Source organism: Rhincodon typus, chromosome 11, assembly GCF_021869965.1.
Source record: "Rhincodon typus isolate 14 chromosome 11, sRhiTyp1.1, whole genome shotgun sequence".
Classification (NCBI taxonomy): Eukaryota; Metazoa; Chordata; class Chondrichthyes; order Orectolobiformes; family Rhincodontidae; genus Rhincodon; species Rhincodon typus.
The window spans coordinates 25,942,539-25,958,209 of record NC_063342.1 but is presented as its reverse complement, the minus strand read 5'-3'; the positions used below and the strand labels follow the sequence as shown (position 1 = coordinate 25,958,209).

Here is a 15,671-nt window from a genome sequence, read left to right as displayed (position 1 = left end):
TTCACCAGAGTGGGAGAATCAAAAACTAGAGGGCTTAGAAGAATAGGAAGGGTTTAGAGGGATATGGGCCAAATGCTGGCAGTTGGGACTAGATTTATCTGGGATGTTGGGTCGGCATGGACGAGTTGGACCGAAGAGCCAGTTTCCATGCTGTGCATGTCTATGAGTCTATGGTCTAGGATAGTCTCAAATTAATTTGTGTGTAATGGTAGTCCATTCTCTGAAAGGTTCACCTTTAACAGAAAAAATGTTGCAATAGAATAATTTTGGAAGTGGGAGTGAATCAGTAGTTAGTCTAACTTCTCTTGATCATTAGTGATGTCACATTTGGGATACAAGGTCCTGTTCTAGCAAAATTATTTCTCTGGCCAGAAGCTGCAAAAGCTGTTGTAGTGCTGAACTTAATTTCATGACAGAATTTTTAAAACATTGCGACAAATAATATAAGTGGAGCGAGAAAATGTAATTATTTAAATAGCAAGCCTGAAACAAGTGGACAGACTAGCTGACTATTTTCTTTGTTAAGTAATAAGTATATAGATTGGGAATTATGAGTACTATATGCATTTCTTTATTGAAATGTAATGATATGATTATCTAGATAATCTAAGCCTAGGAAGTTATCATTGGAAAACAAGTAAGTAGCCATTTTCTGAAGTTTTAAAAATTTTGACCAAAAATTATTCTCTTGTAAACTTCAATGAAATTTAAAGATAAGACATCACTTGTATGCACTTTGGTTACATATATTGTGCTAATTTTAATTTGATATGAAATGTAACTGCAACCTATGAACAGTTTTTGTATATCTTTCAATTCTTTTGGCAACTTAACAGGACTCTTACCATTTTCCACAGATGCTGCAGAACCCTGCAGAGTTTGCACTTTCAGTTAAGTCCCTTTTGGAAGCACAGAAACAATCCATCGAGTCAGGGTCAGTCGCAAGTGGCGAACATCTGTGCTTCATGGGAAGTGGCCGAGAAGAAGAAGACATGTATATGAACATGGTGCTGGCCCATTTTCTACAGGTGACTGGACATTTGACCACAGACTTCAGCATCAGTCCTGTTTCTGCTTGTGGGCATAATTTGTGTTATTTGCATGCTTAGCATATGTCTTAGCTCAACTTCACATTATTGTTTTCAAAGGATCAATCGAAACACCAGAGTTATACAATTATTGCACTTTGTATAATTTGAGCTTGATAGCCTTAATCATCATCATCTTTGCTCTTGCCAGCCTGTATCATTATATAATAAATTGGTTATATCCTTACAAGTTATGCATTTATAATCCATATTAAAGGGCAGTTTTCAAGCATTTTTTATTTTGTTTCTGTATTCTAGAAAAAAAAGGAGTATGTTAGCATTGCCAGAGGGGGCTTTATGGGTAAGTTCTCAAATGTTTGAATGTTAGTTTTTCTCATTCAACGAAGACCTTATGCCCCAAAACAAACCTGTTTAATATTGCATCAGTATTGAAGATATTGACCAATTTCTTATTTGTTTGATAAAATCTGCTTCCTTACTTGGTTTTTGTTGAAAAACATGAAGTAAATCATAAATAGTTCTATTTTGTACAAACAATTCTATTTTAATTTAATTGACAGAAAATTATAATTTCATTTATCTCTATCCTTTACGAAAAATAGATTAAGTTCATTCTTGTCATCATTTGAAATTGTGTGCTAATTAGACATTGCCAAAGTATTCTCTTGGAGATAAGTATTGGAAACTAGCAATAAAGCAAATATTGTACTGTTAAGTAATGCAATTTTTTAGATGTTTTTTGTAATCTGAGAGGGTTTTAATTATAGTATTTCCTTCCTATAAAATTCTAATAAGTTTGCAATTGTTGAAGCTCAACGTTTTTCAGTTTTTTTGTATGAATGTGTTTTCATTCTTCAGCAGCTGTTTTGTTATTTTTGCCTTACATTGTGTATTTGTTCCTTGTGTTCCATTATAGTCACTGTATTATTTATTTGTAATCTTTATCCTTCAGCATTTTAGTGGATTGATGTTATTGCCGTTTTAACAAAACTTAATTTTATTTCTTGTCAATTAGCATGCTGTTTTCTGATGGCAGAGTCTTACTTTGGTGTTTTCAGTGAAGGACTTTATGGTTTAAGTAAGAGGGATTATATTTGACTTCATTTAAAATAAATAGTGTGAAAGAATGTTGAAAAATTATTGAAAATTCCAAATGCTTTGACTAAGGCTTAGGTCTATGGATGACTGATTTTTATCAATTCAACATTATATAATAAATATAAGCCTTGTTGCATATGAATAGCTGGGAATTGATGACTGATAATCTGAATCTCTTCACTGTGTATTTCCCAGTTATGTGATTTATATTTACTACCTGTACTATGATTTCTCATCATTTAAATTATTCTTGCATTTAATTGTCAATGTAAATAATAAAAAGATCAGCATAGATAATAATGGCATATTGGCAATTTGACTAACATTATTTTACATCTGAACAGAAATTCTATTTTCTGTTCCTGTAGTTACTATGTTACTACGTTTAGGGATGAACTCATGCTGGATACTGAGTCACAAGAAAATTTGACTGCTCCACAATGGATCACTTTTGTTCAAATGTTCAGATATTTAACTATATTCAGCACCCATACTACTTCTAAATGGCAGTTTGCAACTGTGAACATTTGAAAAACATTTATAATTTTGTGATAATGTAACAATTCAGTTGAATACACTTTCTCTTTAAATCTATAAGAGGTGAAATCTCATTTTATGGGTAACCAGTCAGAATATGAAAGGCGATTGAGAGCAGTTTTCTTCCCTACCAAGTGGCAAAATGCTCCACTTTTTATAGTCCTTTATTCAGCTACAGGATGTTTAAAAAACACTTCCAATTTTTATTAGTTAATATATCTAGATTTCGCCAGTTACAATTATTTTATAGTTATCCTATCTGGATTTCTTTATAGAAGTTCTATAATTGTACCCAATGTTGAATTTCATATCCTACCTTTTTAGAGCTATAATTATAGTGACTGTTATTTTAAACATGTATCCCTCTTATCTCCAACTATAAATTTCCTTTGCTTTAGAACTTTTAAAAAATATATACAAAACACTGTGGGAAGACTCTGATACATTTGGTGTCCTTGGTTGCTGTTGGAAGCTGCTCCCTTTTTCTTTGAAATTGTTATTCTTCAAACAATCTCATCCTTCACCTCAGATTTGGTGATCTGTTATTTTGTTTATCATGAACATCGAGACTGTCCCAGAACAACCTTTTTATTTTCAGACATGCAACAGTCATGAAATGTAGAAAATATGCTACATTGATAAATTGTGTTTGCTGATATTATAGTTGGTGCACTGACTCAGAAGTAAGTTATTAACAAATTATTGTTTTCAGATTGCACAAAATTGTCAGTATGTAAGTAACTTGAGAAGCTTTATTCCAAGGTAACAACAGAGATAATTAATTGGCAAATATTTGTGGAAGCAAGTGACAACTTTTAAAGTGTTTAATGGATTGTTAGAGGGTTTTCAAATCACAAGGATGGTGATGCAGGTCATTATTTCTCTAGAAACTACCTCCACAGACAGATGATCTTCCTCACTCATTGCCTTGGTTGAAATCACTTAATTCAGTGTGTGGATTGAACCAATTCCTTCTTTAATACAGCCTCTCTAATCATTGTTGCAGACTGCAAAAGAAGTGTCTAAATATCATGCTTTCTCTTAAATTTGATACTAGATATAAAATTCTCCTGCTTTTTAGCTCTCTATTTTGTAAAATATAGGTTGGTTATATCATTTATTATTAATGCCTTATGATTGTCATCTGTTCTCTAATATGAGTGCCAAGCTAGAAGATCTGCAAACTGGAAGTTTAAGCTTAGTTGTCATAGACCTAGAAAGCTGAGAACTCCAAATGATCAAAAATATAAGCCTGCAGCATTTGGAAAAGAAGTAAATATACTAACATTGCTTTGGCACTTTGCCTTTTAACTTCATCTGTAAATGTATGCAATGCTCTTTTCTCATTGAAAGATGATCAGCCTGGAACATTAACTGTTTCTGTCCATTGATGGTGCATGACCTGTTCCTGCTCTTATTTTTATTTCAGCTTTCCAGCATCTGCAGTATTTTGCTTTTGCAATGCTTCACTCACATTAGAGCAGACAATCTTGGCATTGAGAGTATTTCAGGTTGTCCTTTTTCTTTGTTTCGACCGGAAAAGAAAATTAAGAATTTGACCTCTGCTCTTTTTTACGTTTGATCAAGGGATCAGCCAGTTGAAATACCACTCTCCTATGTGAGATGTCGTAGAAATTACAGCATTTGTGCAATCCCAATGCCTCAGAGTGAATGTTTGTGATGTTTTTAATTCACCTTAAATGTCTCAAGTAATTTGAATAAACGTTTGTTCTGAATCTGCTCAATCCACATTCTCAGAAATATCCTGTTGAGAATTGAATTTAATTGCCATTTATGATGAATTCCACCAAATTCTTTGTTGCTAAGTAGTCTGAAATTTCTAATGATGAACATATCATTTAGGATTTCAACAGATCATTATCTCCACCAGAAACTACCTCCGTAGAACATATGCCGTTCCTCTCAGAAACACTTTGCTGCTTCTGACCATAATCCATCTTGAGACAATAGAGGTTCATTCAAAACACTTAGTATAAACTGTGAGCAACGACCTACTGCTTTTGCTGGAAGGCACTGCCATACTTATACTGGCCTTCATGTGAAGATGTGTTGCTTAACTTGTAAGAGACCAGCTTCAAATGAACAGGACATGTCATTTGCCAATTAATATACTTTTTGTCAATTCTGTCCCCTAGTGCATTTTGATTTAATACAGTCCTTCAGCTTTAAGGTTCAAGAGGTGTGGTTGTGATCATTCTGCAATACTATATTTTAGGATTACAGTTATTGTTCAGATTATCAGAACATGTGCTGTTGGGATTCCCCATTTTGAATAATCATGCAAATATTGATTAAAATGTGAATGTAAATCATTATTCTCCAATAACAGAAAGTTAACACAAACCCTACAGGATACAGTTTATTTTCTGTTAATCTAGATGCCAAATCTCCAGGCTGATATCCTTTCTCAAGCATAGTTAGGTAGATTAATTTAAAAGTTCTGTCTCTGGTGATAAAATGTTCAGATAATCCATCACAATTGCTGTAACTGTTAAATCAACCAATTAAGTGGTCACTTGAAATGAAGAAACAATACTAATATATGCCAACCGATAATTAAATGAATAAAATAACTAACCAAGATTGATGATTAGGTACTGTGTAGTCTGATTGAATTAAAAGGTTGTTCTGATGAACAGTGTTCTCTTTGTATTGAGATTTATGAAGACTATTATTGCAAGTAAGATTGGACAGTTTGGTGATCATTGTCAGTATCTGTAAGCTGCCCTGTCTTGCAGCATTGCAGCAGCACCTTGTAGACATAAATGTAGATGGTCCAGAAAATGGCTATGGTCACTGGATTGTTAGTACATCTGGATCTCGTGGAAGTATCTCTTCTGATGTAAGTATATATTTGTTATTTCAATGCCTTCTTTAAAATATTTTCTTTAAAAAGGGTTAGGTTAAATAGGTGAAACTTGATTGTACTATACTTGCATGAATCCAGACAGCATTTAAAGTACAACTTCTTGTGGAAACTATCTTTTGATTCACAGTTGGGGATATTGCATTGTGAGACTCTTCAAATTTTCATGTACAATATTTTACTTTAGTCTGTGCCATGAGGGAATGTTTTGTATTATTTTTCAATTTTAAACGGACTGTACCTTTTTGTTCAATAAAGGACTGATGTCTTCTCAGCATCCTTTCATTAAACATATTACAATAGGTAAATAGTTCAGAGGTAACACTCACTGCAGCAGTAAGATAAAAGTTTATAAAAGCATGTGTTTCACGTTCTAAATATTTCCTGCAGTTAATGAATTACTCTGCTAAGAAATAGTAAAGCAAACTATCATGTTGCTCATGCTGCTTTTTGAGGTTTCTGTAATCGTGTTTGATTAAATGCTTTTACAGGGCGACTCCCCAAATGGCTCAGGTGATGGAAGGGGAGTCAAGTCATTAGTAAATAAAATGACTTTTGCTCTTAAATCCAAATCTGTGAACGTAAAAGAGAAGGTGATCAGTTTCATTGAGAATACATCAACACCAGTTGAAAGGTAATGTAGTAAAGTTGAAAATTATATTTTATTCTATATTGGCTTTTGTAAAGACCAAATTGTGAGTTTCTATGTTAGCAAACAGTTTTTTCTAGCAGTAGGATTTTTTTAAAGTAAAATACATTTTATTACATGTTCATGTTAAATGTTTCACTTCAACAAATTTAAGGTGCATGTTGAGGAGTTATTTCAAAATCACGAGCAAATTTACAGTTCTAATGTGTGTATGTCTTTACATATTTGAAGATGGCACAATGAGCTATACATATGCAAATACAGATTAGGTGAAATTTAGAGTGCCTTTTGGAACAATTTTTTTAATGTGACTAAGCTTTCATTTCTAAGCTTTTTCTTTCTATTTAAAATTATTGCCTTTTGTTTTGTTTTCTATTATTAATGAATATAGAATGGCTTTTCAAGTTCCTTGGCCAGAAAAAGTGAACCTCAATTGGTAAGATGGTGTTGAGAATAGCTTGCCAACTCTGGTCTATGTACTTCAGCATGCTGTACAAGGCTTTCCTACTTTGGCCTTTTACTGTTGCTTTGCTGCAGCATTTTAACCCTTAAGAGAGAACTTATTTATTTGGTTTATCTAAGGTCATGTATTCAACATCGGTACTTCACAGTAGAACTATGCCCTGAAGTTGTACATATATGTTCTTGAATGTATATGACCTTCTCTGACATCTTGGGAATCTTGCAGAGCACTCCACCTGTTATTAGAGAATTTCACCATCTGTTTTGGCATTCATAGATGTATAGGAACAGGAATAGGCAATTCAGCCCCTAAAACCTGTTCTACCATTCAGTGAGATCTTGGTTGACCTGTGGCCTAACTCCATGCTTTTGTTGTGCTGGGTCTTTTATGTAAATACCAAATATACACTCAACCTCTTAAAATCTATTGACATTTTTAATAAAGTAGGCTGACTACCTTTTTCAAGAATGTTCCTGTTTAAAATAGCCTTACTGGTTTTGCTGCTGTTATTTGATTATTGGTTATACAAGCATTTTAAGAAAAACGTTTGCTGTTGAAGGATCAAAAAAAAACTTGGAATCTATCAGGAGATTATGTTGAATGTTGCTATTTAAATCTAGTGTCAGCTTGTTTCTCAAAAATAAAAATGTGATTAAAACTGTATACTCCATAGCTTCAGTCTTCATTATAAAGCTCAGTAATCAATATTTCCACGGATGTTCGAGAGGTAGTTACAGACATTGACTCAATGTGGTATCAAGTCTCTCAGTTTTGTCTGTCAGTTGCACTTAGTCTTTTAAATTAATTTGCTTATTAATATTTTTTTTAGTTCTGAAAGACCAATTTCTGTTGCTCAGCATCATAAGAATTTTTAAAAGTCAAGATTTTCACCTGCTTCATTAAAGTTCACTCCACTTATGCTAAATAATGTCTTATTTTCCGACTTCCTTTTCTTCTCCTAAGAGCACTGACCCTTGGTAGGTTCCGTCATCCCATTTCCTGTAGCCCTTGGTCTCAATCTTTCAGTGTAAGCCTAGACTCAACATATTCCCACTGTTTACCTAGGAGCTGGCCCATCCTCAGCTATGCTAAAATCATCATCCATGCCCACTTCATCTCCAGACTTGACTGTTCCAAGCTTTTCTGGCTGGTGTCTTATCCTCTGCCCTTTATGACTCCTAATAAAAACATATATTGTCCCATCTGCTCAATACCCAGATCTTGTTGATTTCAGTTCCCAACATTTCAAATGTAAAATTCTCATCTTTGTATCCTCACACAAAGCACCTCCAAACCAAACAGAATAGCACTGATCTTTGTTCCCGTCTCTCCCTCTCGCTACCCAACTCCTGACCCCTTTCTTTCACCATTATTTTGGTCATCCCTCTGAACATCCCACCTTCCATTCTGTCAATTTTTCCCTTGGAGATATCTCCCCTCAGCACCTTTGGCACTTTTACGTATGAAGGCACCATGTGGATGTAGCTTGGCATCACACTTGGCATGAATACTCTGGGTTATTAGATGCACGATATAAGTTAGATTTTTAGGACTTCCAGTGAAAATGAACATGAATGAAGTTCAGATTGTGTGAATTATGAAGCCTTGTATTAATGATTGCACTGAAGTCTTATTTTCTGTTCGAAAACTTTGGTTATTTGTGGTCATAAATACCAAAATATATTCTAGCTGTTGCATTCATGGCTGAGTTACATGGTTCTGCAATTCTACACTTTGCCTCACTAACAAAAATGCTTTTGTAATTTTGCTAATATGCTTATTGTTTACATACTACACAAAATGCTCAGTGTCATCCAACTCCAGTTGCAGGAAATATTATTCAAAATATTTGAAAATGTACCTTGTGCAATAAAATTTGTTTTAGTATTCTTGGTTCTTTGTGCACTTCTTTAGCTATGCAATCAGCCTGACTCCTGCTGCAATCCCAACGTACTCAAGTCTTTTGCTACATTCTTGCTTCTCTCTCAGAAGATTTTGTGGATAATTTGATGTACAGATAATGCTCATATTTTAAGCCTATAGACATACCTAATTTATTTTATTGACGCTTCACCAATCTCCGACAGCCCTGACCTGCCACATAATCCATTCCTAATATGCATATTGGTCTACTGATCATTCACCATAATTGTGTTTTAGAGTTAAATGAACCACACTATAATGCTGTCATGTCCGAGTTGTTGAATTGTTTTGACTTATAATTTATTTATTAAGATTCAATTAACACTATTATTTCATGTCACTATACTTAATACAGTTTAATACATCCTGAGCGTATTCTAATAAATATGGGTTTGAAATCATGTAAGATTTATGGAAATTCATTTACTTGAGAGGTCATTTGTATCAACAGTAGTTAAGAAAATGTCTTCTCGTAAAAATAGTTGTTAACACAGCTGTAGTATAGCAGGAAACCAGTTCTTTTTCAACTACCAACCAAGGGATTATTCTTTTCTCTGATTTTCAGTGAAAAAGTGAAACTTATTTCCAAATTCTTTATGAAAGGTCTTCACGCTTCCCCATTTTTACATCCTAGTGTTGATCACCTTCTCCCAACCTAACACCGTAACTTATTCAGAAGCATCTACACTTTGGTAAAAATGCAAGGTGATCTAAAAATCTTGGAGTATGCAACTAATAACACCTTTTTAAATTTGAAAAATTCTTTCACAAAACAACTAAATGCTAAATTAACTCCTCTATTTAGATACAGTTTAAATTTGATTTTGTTAAAATGTGTTCCTTTTTTCTAAAACCATAGCCTTTATGATGATCAGTTTATTTGTGGAGGATTGTGGTTTTCAATATGCAGGGAATATTGTTGAAGGCATTTGATTAGTTTAACACTTTGAATGTTCTGTGACTAATACAACTTGTACTGAAGTTTTTGGATTTTGATCTTACTCAGGCATGTGAGCAGCAGTGACAGGGTAGGAAAACCCTATCGGGGGGTAAAGCCTGTCTTCAGTATTGCAGATGAAGAGGAGTATGATACAGGTAATTAAATTCATAACTGCAAGTTCACCGTTTAATATCAGACATTCTAACTGCTGTTTTCAATTTGGAATATCGGTCAGAACATTTGATTCAAGTTTGAGATTTTTTTTTCCTTTTTTTTAACAGACTTCAGCCCAAAAATATATTTGGAGTTAAAATAGTGTTTTGGTAATTTGCTGGGAGGGTGGTTCAAACTTGCATTTGTGTTTCAACTGTAATTGCTTCGTCTGTTCATATGCCTCTTAAGTCTGGCAGGTTAACCCATGCATTTTGGTGAAATCTTATTTATGTGATAAAGGAAGAATTTGAAAAATAGCGTCAAATGGCTTCATTGGCAACAGCAGTCTTCAGATAAATTGGGCAAGTGACCTTTCGCATATGAGCAAGACAAGGAGTGATGGCCTGCTGTTTTTGAGAGCACTGTACCTAGCTACACAAATTGTGTCCCCATTTCCAATGAGAGCACACTGAATAGAAATTGCAAGCAATAACTTTCTTGCTTTAATCATCTTAGCCCATGAACATCAAAACTATTGGTAACATTCTATCAGCTGTTTTGTATCAAATTAACTGAGTCAATACAGATCAAAGATAAAAACTGCCACGTTCCATTCTTTACTCTGGTTTACTTCCACAAGTAACATGATGCTCTACATAGTAATCAAACTTTCAATCTCACTTGCTTTGCTGAGAAAAAACAAAATGCTTTTGAGTTTGGGTCCTCTCGGCTACCTTTACTGATTTGTCATTTGCATTTCATAAAGATCATTTTATATTCAAATGTTGGAAATTGTGTCTTCCAATTTGGAAATAAATGAATAGATAGGACTCTGAAACCCTTTTTCTATTCATTCATTGAATGGGTTCTTGCTTGGGCTGAGAGGATGCAGATTCCAATGTCATTACCGCTTTCTGTTGAAGGTGCAACTGAATTGGGAATGCGGTAAGGAGAAGAGAGCAGCGTTTCAAGCCCATCTTAGATGAACTTCTCAAAACTGGCACTGGCTTAATGACTGGGCTCCTGTTGTATTCTACATTCTATATAAGAAAAAATAGAATAAAATTTGATCCTTAGCGATAGATACCAAATTCAAGTTTTCGTTGTTTATATAACAGATTCTATTGGTACTGCGTGACATTTACACATGTAGCTTTACTTTCAGACACAACCAGAATTATGTACAGATTGCTAATTAGAAATATTCTTCATGGTTCTTTGCATTTTAAAGAGTACATTCATCGTTAGACCTTTCTGTCCATTTTGTTTTAACAGATGAAATTGACAGTTCTTCTATGTCCGATGATGATCGGAAGGAGATGGTGAATATTCAGACATGGGTGAACAAGCCTGATGTTAAATACCACTTTCCATGTGATGAGGTGAAAGAAACAGGACATATGTTTCCAAGGTATGTAATGGCAAATCTACAAGTTCAGTTGCATTTTAGGCACTTTGAAAATGACACATATCTACATCAAAATGCATACATCTTATTTAAGACCTTTTAATGTCTACATTCATAAAGGATTTGATGCCTTTTGCACTACACTTTAACGACTGTATCATGATGAGTCTCTTTAAACTCATGATTACAAAGTTATTCACTGTGATGTCTGAGTTTATGTTAAAGAAGAGTTTTGATATATTTGACATAGGTCAAGAAATGTCAAATCATCGCTCATTCATGCCCAATTCTCAGTTGCACTAGTCTTGGGAGGGCTGGCGCATGTCATCAATACAGATATGTAGTATTGTTGCTGGTTAGCATTGATAACATCAGAGTGATCTTGTATGGTGAATTGATGGATTCATTTTGAAGAGCCTCTGTCAAATGTAGACCCGTTAGACTGAATAGTCTATGCCACTACTGTAAAATGCTCTTGCAATCATTTTAACTCATTGTATTCTAACCCATCTCAGAATAAATTGCCTAAATGCATAAGCTTTTATTAACCCTTCAAATTACTGGAGTAGGTTGTAAATCATTATTTCCAGGATAAAACAGATTGGATGCTCAGAACATAACAGATAATTTTTTTTACTTCTTTTTAGTCACCTTCTGGTAACAGCAACTCACATGTACTGTTTGCGAGAAATGCCATCTCGAAAAGGATTTGCTTACATTCAATCACGGCAGGCCCTGACCTCAATGGTGAAAATTACGTCCAAGAAAAAGCACCCAGAGCTAATTACGTTTAAATTTGGAAACAGTAATGCCTCACCAGTAGAGATCTTGGCTGTGGAAAGGTAAGATTATAAATTTGCTGATGCCAAGTAAACATGTTTCCAACTCTTGTGCTCGAAATGTTCATTTAAAGTGGTAGAGTTAGTTTTCCTGAAGTGTTGGGTATGCTTTTTATTTACACAAATCTTAAGAAACTCACTTCCTGGGCCACGTTTGAAAGGTTTCCTACCTTGTGAACTCTCCAGTAGGTAGCATATTGAAAAGTAGAATAAAAAAGTCAACACACAGCACGTAACAGAAACTGTGGGCAAAGTAACATTACTTGATTTATTTTTGTATATTCCTAATCAAACTAAGGTGCACAGTCCTTAAGCTAATGGTATTTTTACCTTAATTTTGTAACAGTGTCTCAATGGGCATACTATGGTGTTGTTCACATTGAGCTAGAGAATGGGTTGTTTTGAATTTTGATGGGGTGGGGAGCACTGTTACACACCAGGCACTACGTCACATGAAGGCCACTGATGCAGTGACTGAATTAGTTAATTAATTTCTTAGGAACTAGAACTAGGGGCCATAGACTCAAATAAGAGGGAGCAGATTTAGGACTGAGTTGAAGAGGAACTTCTTCATCCAAAGGGTTGTGAATCTGTGGAATTCTCTGCCCAGTGAAGCAGTTGAGTCTACCTTTTTTGAATGTTTTTAAGGCAAAAGTAGATTTTTCAACAGTAAAGGAATTAAAGGTTATGGTGAGCAGGCGGGTAAGTGGAGCTGAGTCCATGAGAAGATCAGCCGTGATCTTACTGAATGGTGGAGCAGGCTGGATGGACCAGAGGGCCTACTCCTGCTCCTATTTCTTAAGTTCTTATGTACCATTTAATTCATGTTCTGAAATTTTTACCAGTAGAATAAGTTTGACAACTCACTTCATTTTTCTCTGAAAAGTATAAAATGTTTTTAAATCCTTTTTAAAGCTTTGGTATAAGGGCACGGCTCCAGGAGCACTGGGTGGGGCTGGCAGTTCCAGATCTGGTAACACTAGTTTGTGACTTTCTAAGACTCTGTTGTCCAATAGAAATTGGTGACTTAGCCACAGGTTTGGACATGACAACATGGCTTTAACTGCATCCTTTAATTGTAATCAAAAACACCTTGATCACATTCACAATAGCTAAATATGCTTCATGTATATTTATATAACAAACCTCCACCAGCATTCCACAATCAAAAACAAAACATTCACAGCCACTAAAAACACTTGCACAATCTAGTTTTCATCCTATCTTTGCACAGTCACTAGTAAAATAATATGCCATGTGAATTTGAGCATTGATAACATATGTTCAGTTACTGTGTCCATGACTCATTTCTTAAATTGACCAATCAGAAGTACCGTTTATCTGGATTTCCAAAGGGACACAAAGACTATGATGGCCTCCTTCTACACTGGGAGAATTCTATGGTTCAATTATTTACTATACAAGCGTCACTGTATACCATGAGAGTAAGGGAAACAAAATTTGAACATCAGTCAGGTTTTCAAACGTGGCACTCCTTTTAAATTATGCTTATTAATGCCGAGTTGTCAGATATTTACGAGTTTTGTTTTCAATATTTTTCTTCAGGTATTTGATACCAAATGCAGGAGATGCAACTAAAGCCATAAAACAGCAGATCATGAAAGTCCTTGATGCATTAGAAAGCTGATAAACAAACAACTCAAGACGTTGCCTTCAAAAGCTTAAGAGACTGAGAACACAAAAGATGATGGACATTTCTCTTTGGATGATTAACCCACCAGAAGTTCTGTTTGTAGCAGAACATCTGGAGTTTGACTCAACTGATACAGATTTGTAGGTTGTTCCATAACATTCTGTTGTTTGGTGCACAGCAAACTGGGAATTATCTAAGAATTTGAACTTTCTTTGAGAACTAAACTCCTAAAAGGCAAACTTATGTTGAAGGCAAAATGTTTGGTGCATTTGAATATTCTTAACTTATAATTGTTAATACAGGTATTTGTTTTTTTTTCAAATCGTTTGATATGAAGTTTCCTTAATGGCTAACATATTCCCCTTAGATTTAATAATCAATGTGTAGAAATAACAATCTTTACCTTGGATGTTTATGTTTAAGCACCTTAATTTGAAACAACATCTTTTAATACAATACTAAAGTACTAATACTGTTTCCACCAGGCTTTTAGCATAAATATGCACTTGTAAAAGGCGTATTCAGGTCATGCTGTCCCTGAAGTTCTGTTCCCCTGTGAAATTTCTGTTGCAACTTTTACTTTGTGCCTACTTCAGTAATGTCATTTTCAGTAAATGAGTGTAAAAATAAATTTGTGTTACGGTATGCCACCTATTGCTGTTTATGAAACACAGCTGTAAATAAACTGGGAGAATTTAATCTTCATTTTTGCAATTAATTATCTGTCACTTAAAACTGTGCACAGTATAATCTAACCCACCCAGTATTTTGCATTCCAAAAGGGTAATGTTGGGAATTTCTGGTTTACAAACTACTGTAATTTCAGAGTATTAATGGCTGACTTACTACAGTATTTACAATAAATGTGTTTGCACAAGCTTAATATGAGATTACCCAAAGAAATTCAGTTTTTGACTTCATTCTGTTCAAATTGAATGATATGGCTATTCTTCCCTGTCAAAATTGTTTAGTGTCAACAGTTACATGTTTACTGGCTTTATCCTTCTTGCATGCCTGCTATAAACATATTTTTGTTATCCATAGAGACTGTGTTTTTTAAAATAAAACCAACTTGATCCTCTTCAGCTTTTTTCTTACCTGTGTGAAACTTTTTGTGAACTTTACAATCTCTGTTGAATCAGAAATGAATTTTTAATCAATGATATTTCACTAATTACCTTGGTTGTTTCTGCAGTTACAACATGGTACTTTTCAGTAACTGAATTTGAATCCTCAGCTTCTTGACGGAGATAAACATTTCCTAAGAGAAGATGCTGCTGGAAACTAGTTCTATGGGAACTGACCAGATGAGTGAGTTTCCTAAGTCATGTAGAACTAGATGAACAGCTTTGATTAATAACTCAGTAGGTTTGCTGATTAACTGACCTGTTTGAATCAGTGCTAAGTTAGTTGGAAGCCAAGTAGAGCAAAACAAGCCAAATCTGCATGTAGTGATTGTGGAGTTCCAGGTCTGTGAACAATATTTAAACATAAGACCGAGCTCAACTGTGATGACTATCGTGGTCATGTGGCTTGCTGTCACTTATTTTCTCAAGTCATACTATGAATAATAACCATTTGATCAAAGTATCAGTGGGTGCTTCGCTGCTGTGGAGCTGTTCCACCATGAGGTTCCCATGCTCTAATGAAGAAAGTCAGAACTCTCACGACACCAGGTTTATTTGAAATCACAAGCTCTCAGATCATGCCCCTTCATTAGGTGCTATGTTCCAAAAGCTTTGTCTACCCCAGTCCAATAACGGCACCTCTACATCATGGCTACCTAATGAAGAAAGCAAACAAACAAGTTTTTCATAAAATAAAGCATTTCAGATGTACAAACTTAACTTTGCAATGTTTGTCACTTTTTAATTCCACAACCTTTTAAAATATCACAAAATTAACCATTGTAGTTTGGTGGTTAACTTTAAGAAAAGTGTACAGCATCATGTAACTTCAGTCTTCTGTTCTGGTATCTTTTGCCTTCTGAAGATATAATAATCACAGGACTGACTGTTTCTTTGCATATACTATAGATCCTGTGCCAACGTAATCCATCAGTTTTGGCAAA

General features: G+C 34.6%; 1 protein-coding gene across 2 annotated transcripts in view; it reads left to right on the top strand.

Moving 5' to 3' along the window:
• The window catches only part of tbc1d23 (TBC1 domain family, member 23), a 72,717-nt gene extending 58,032 nt beyond the window's left edge, over positions 1-14,685 (top strand). The window contains exons 11-19 of one of the 2 annotated variants that reach the window (XM_048602491.1): positions 858-1,028; positions 1,347-1,389; positions 5,444-5,547; positions 6,063-6,205; positions 6,612-6,656; positions 9,613-9,701; positions 10,975-11,110; positions 11,755-11,949; positions 13,513-14,685. In XM_048602491.1, the coding sequence (XP_048458448.1) occupies positions 858-1,028; positions 1,347-1,389; positions 5,444-5,547; positions 6,063-6,205; positions 6,612-6,656; positions 9,613-9,701; positions 10,975-11,110; positions 11,755-11,949; positions 13,513-13,594 (1,008 nt within the window). In that variant the 3' untranslated portion in view covers positions 13,595-14,685. The remainder of the gene's footprint in view (positions 1-857; positions 1,029-1,346; positions 1,390-5,443; positions 5,548-6,062; positions 6,206-6,611; positions 6,657-9,612; positions 9,702-10,974; positions 11,111-11,754; positions 11,950-13,512) is intronic. The other variant, XM_048602493.1, reaches the window with a different exon arrangement.
• Positions 14,686-15,671: the final 986 nt, after the last annotated feature.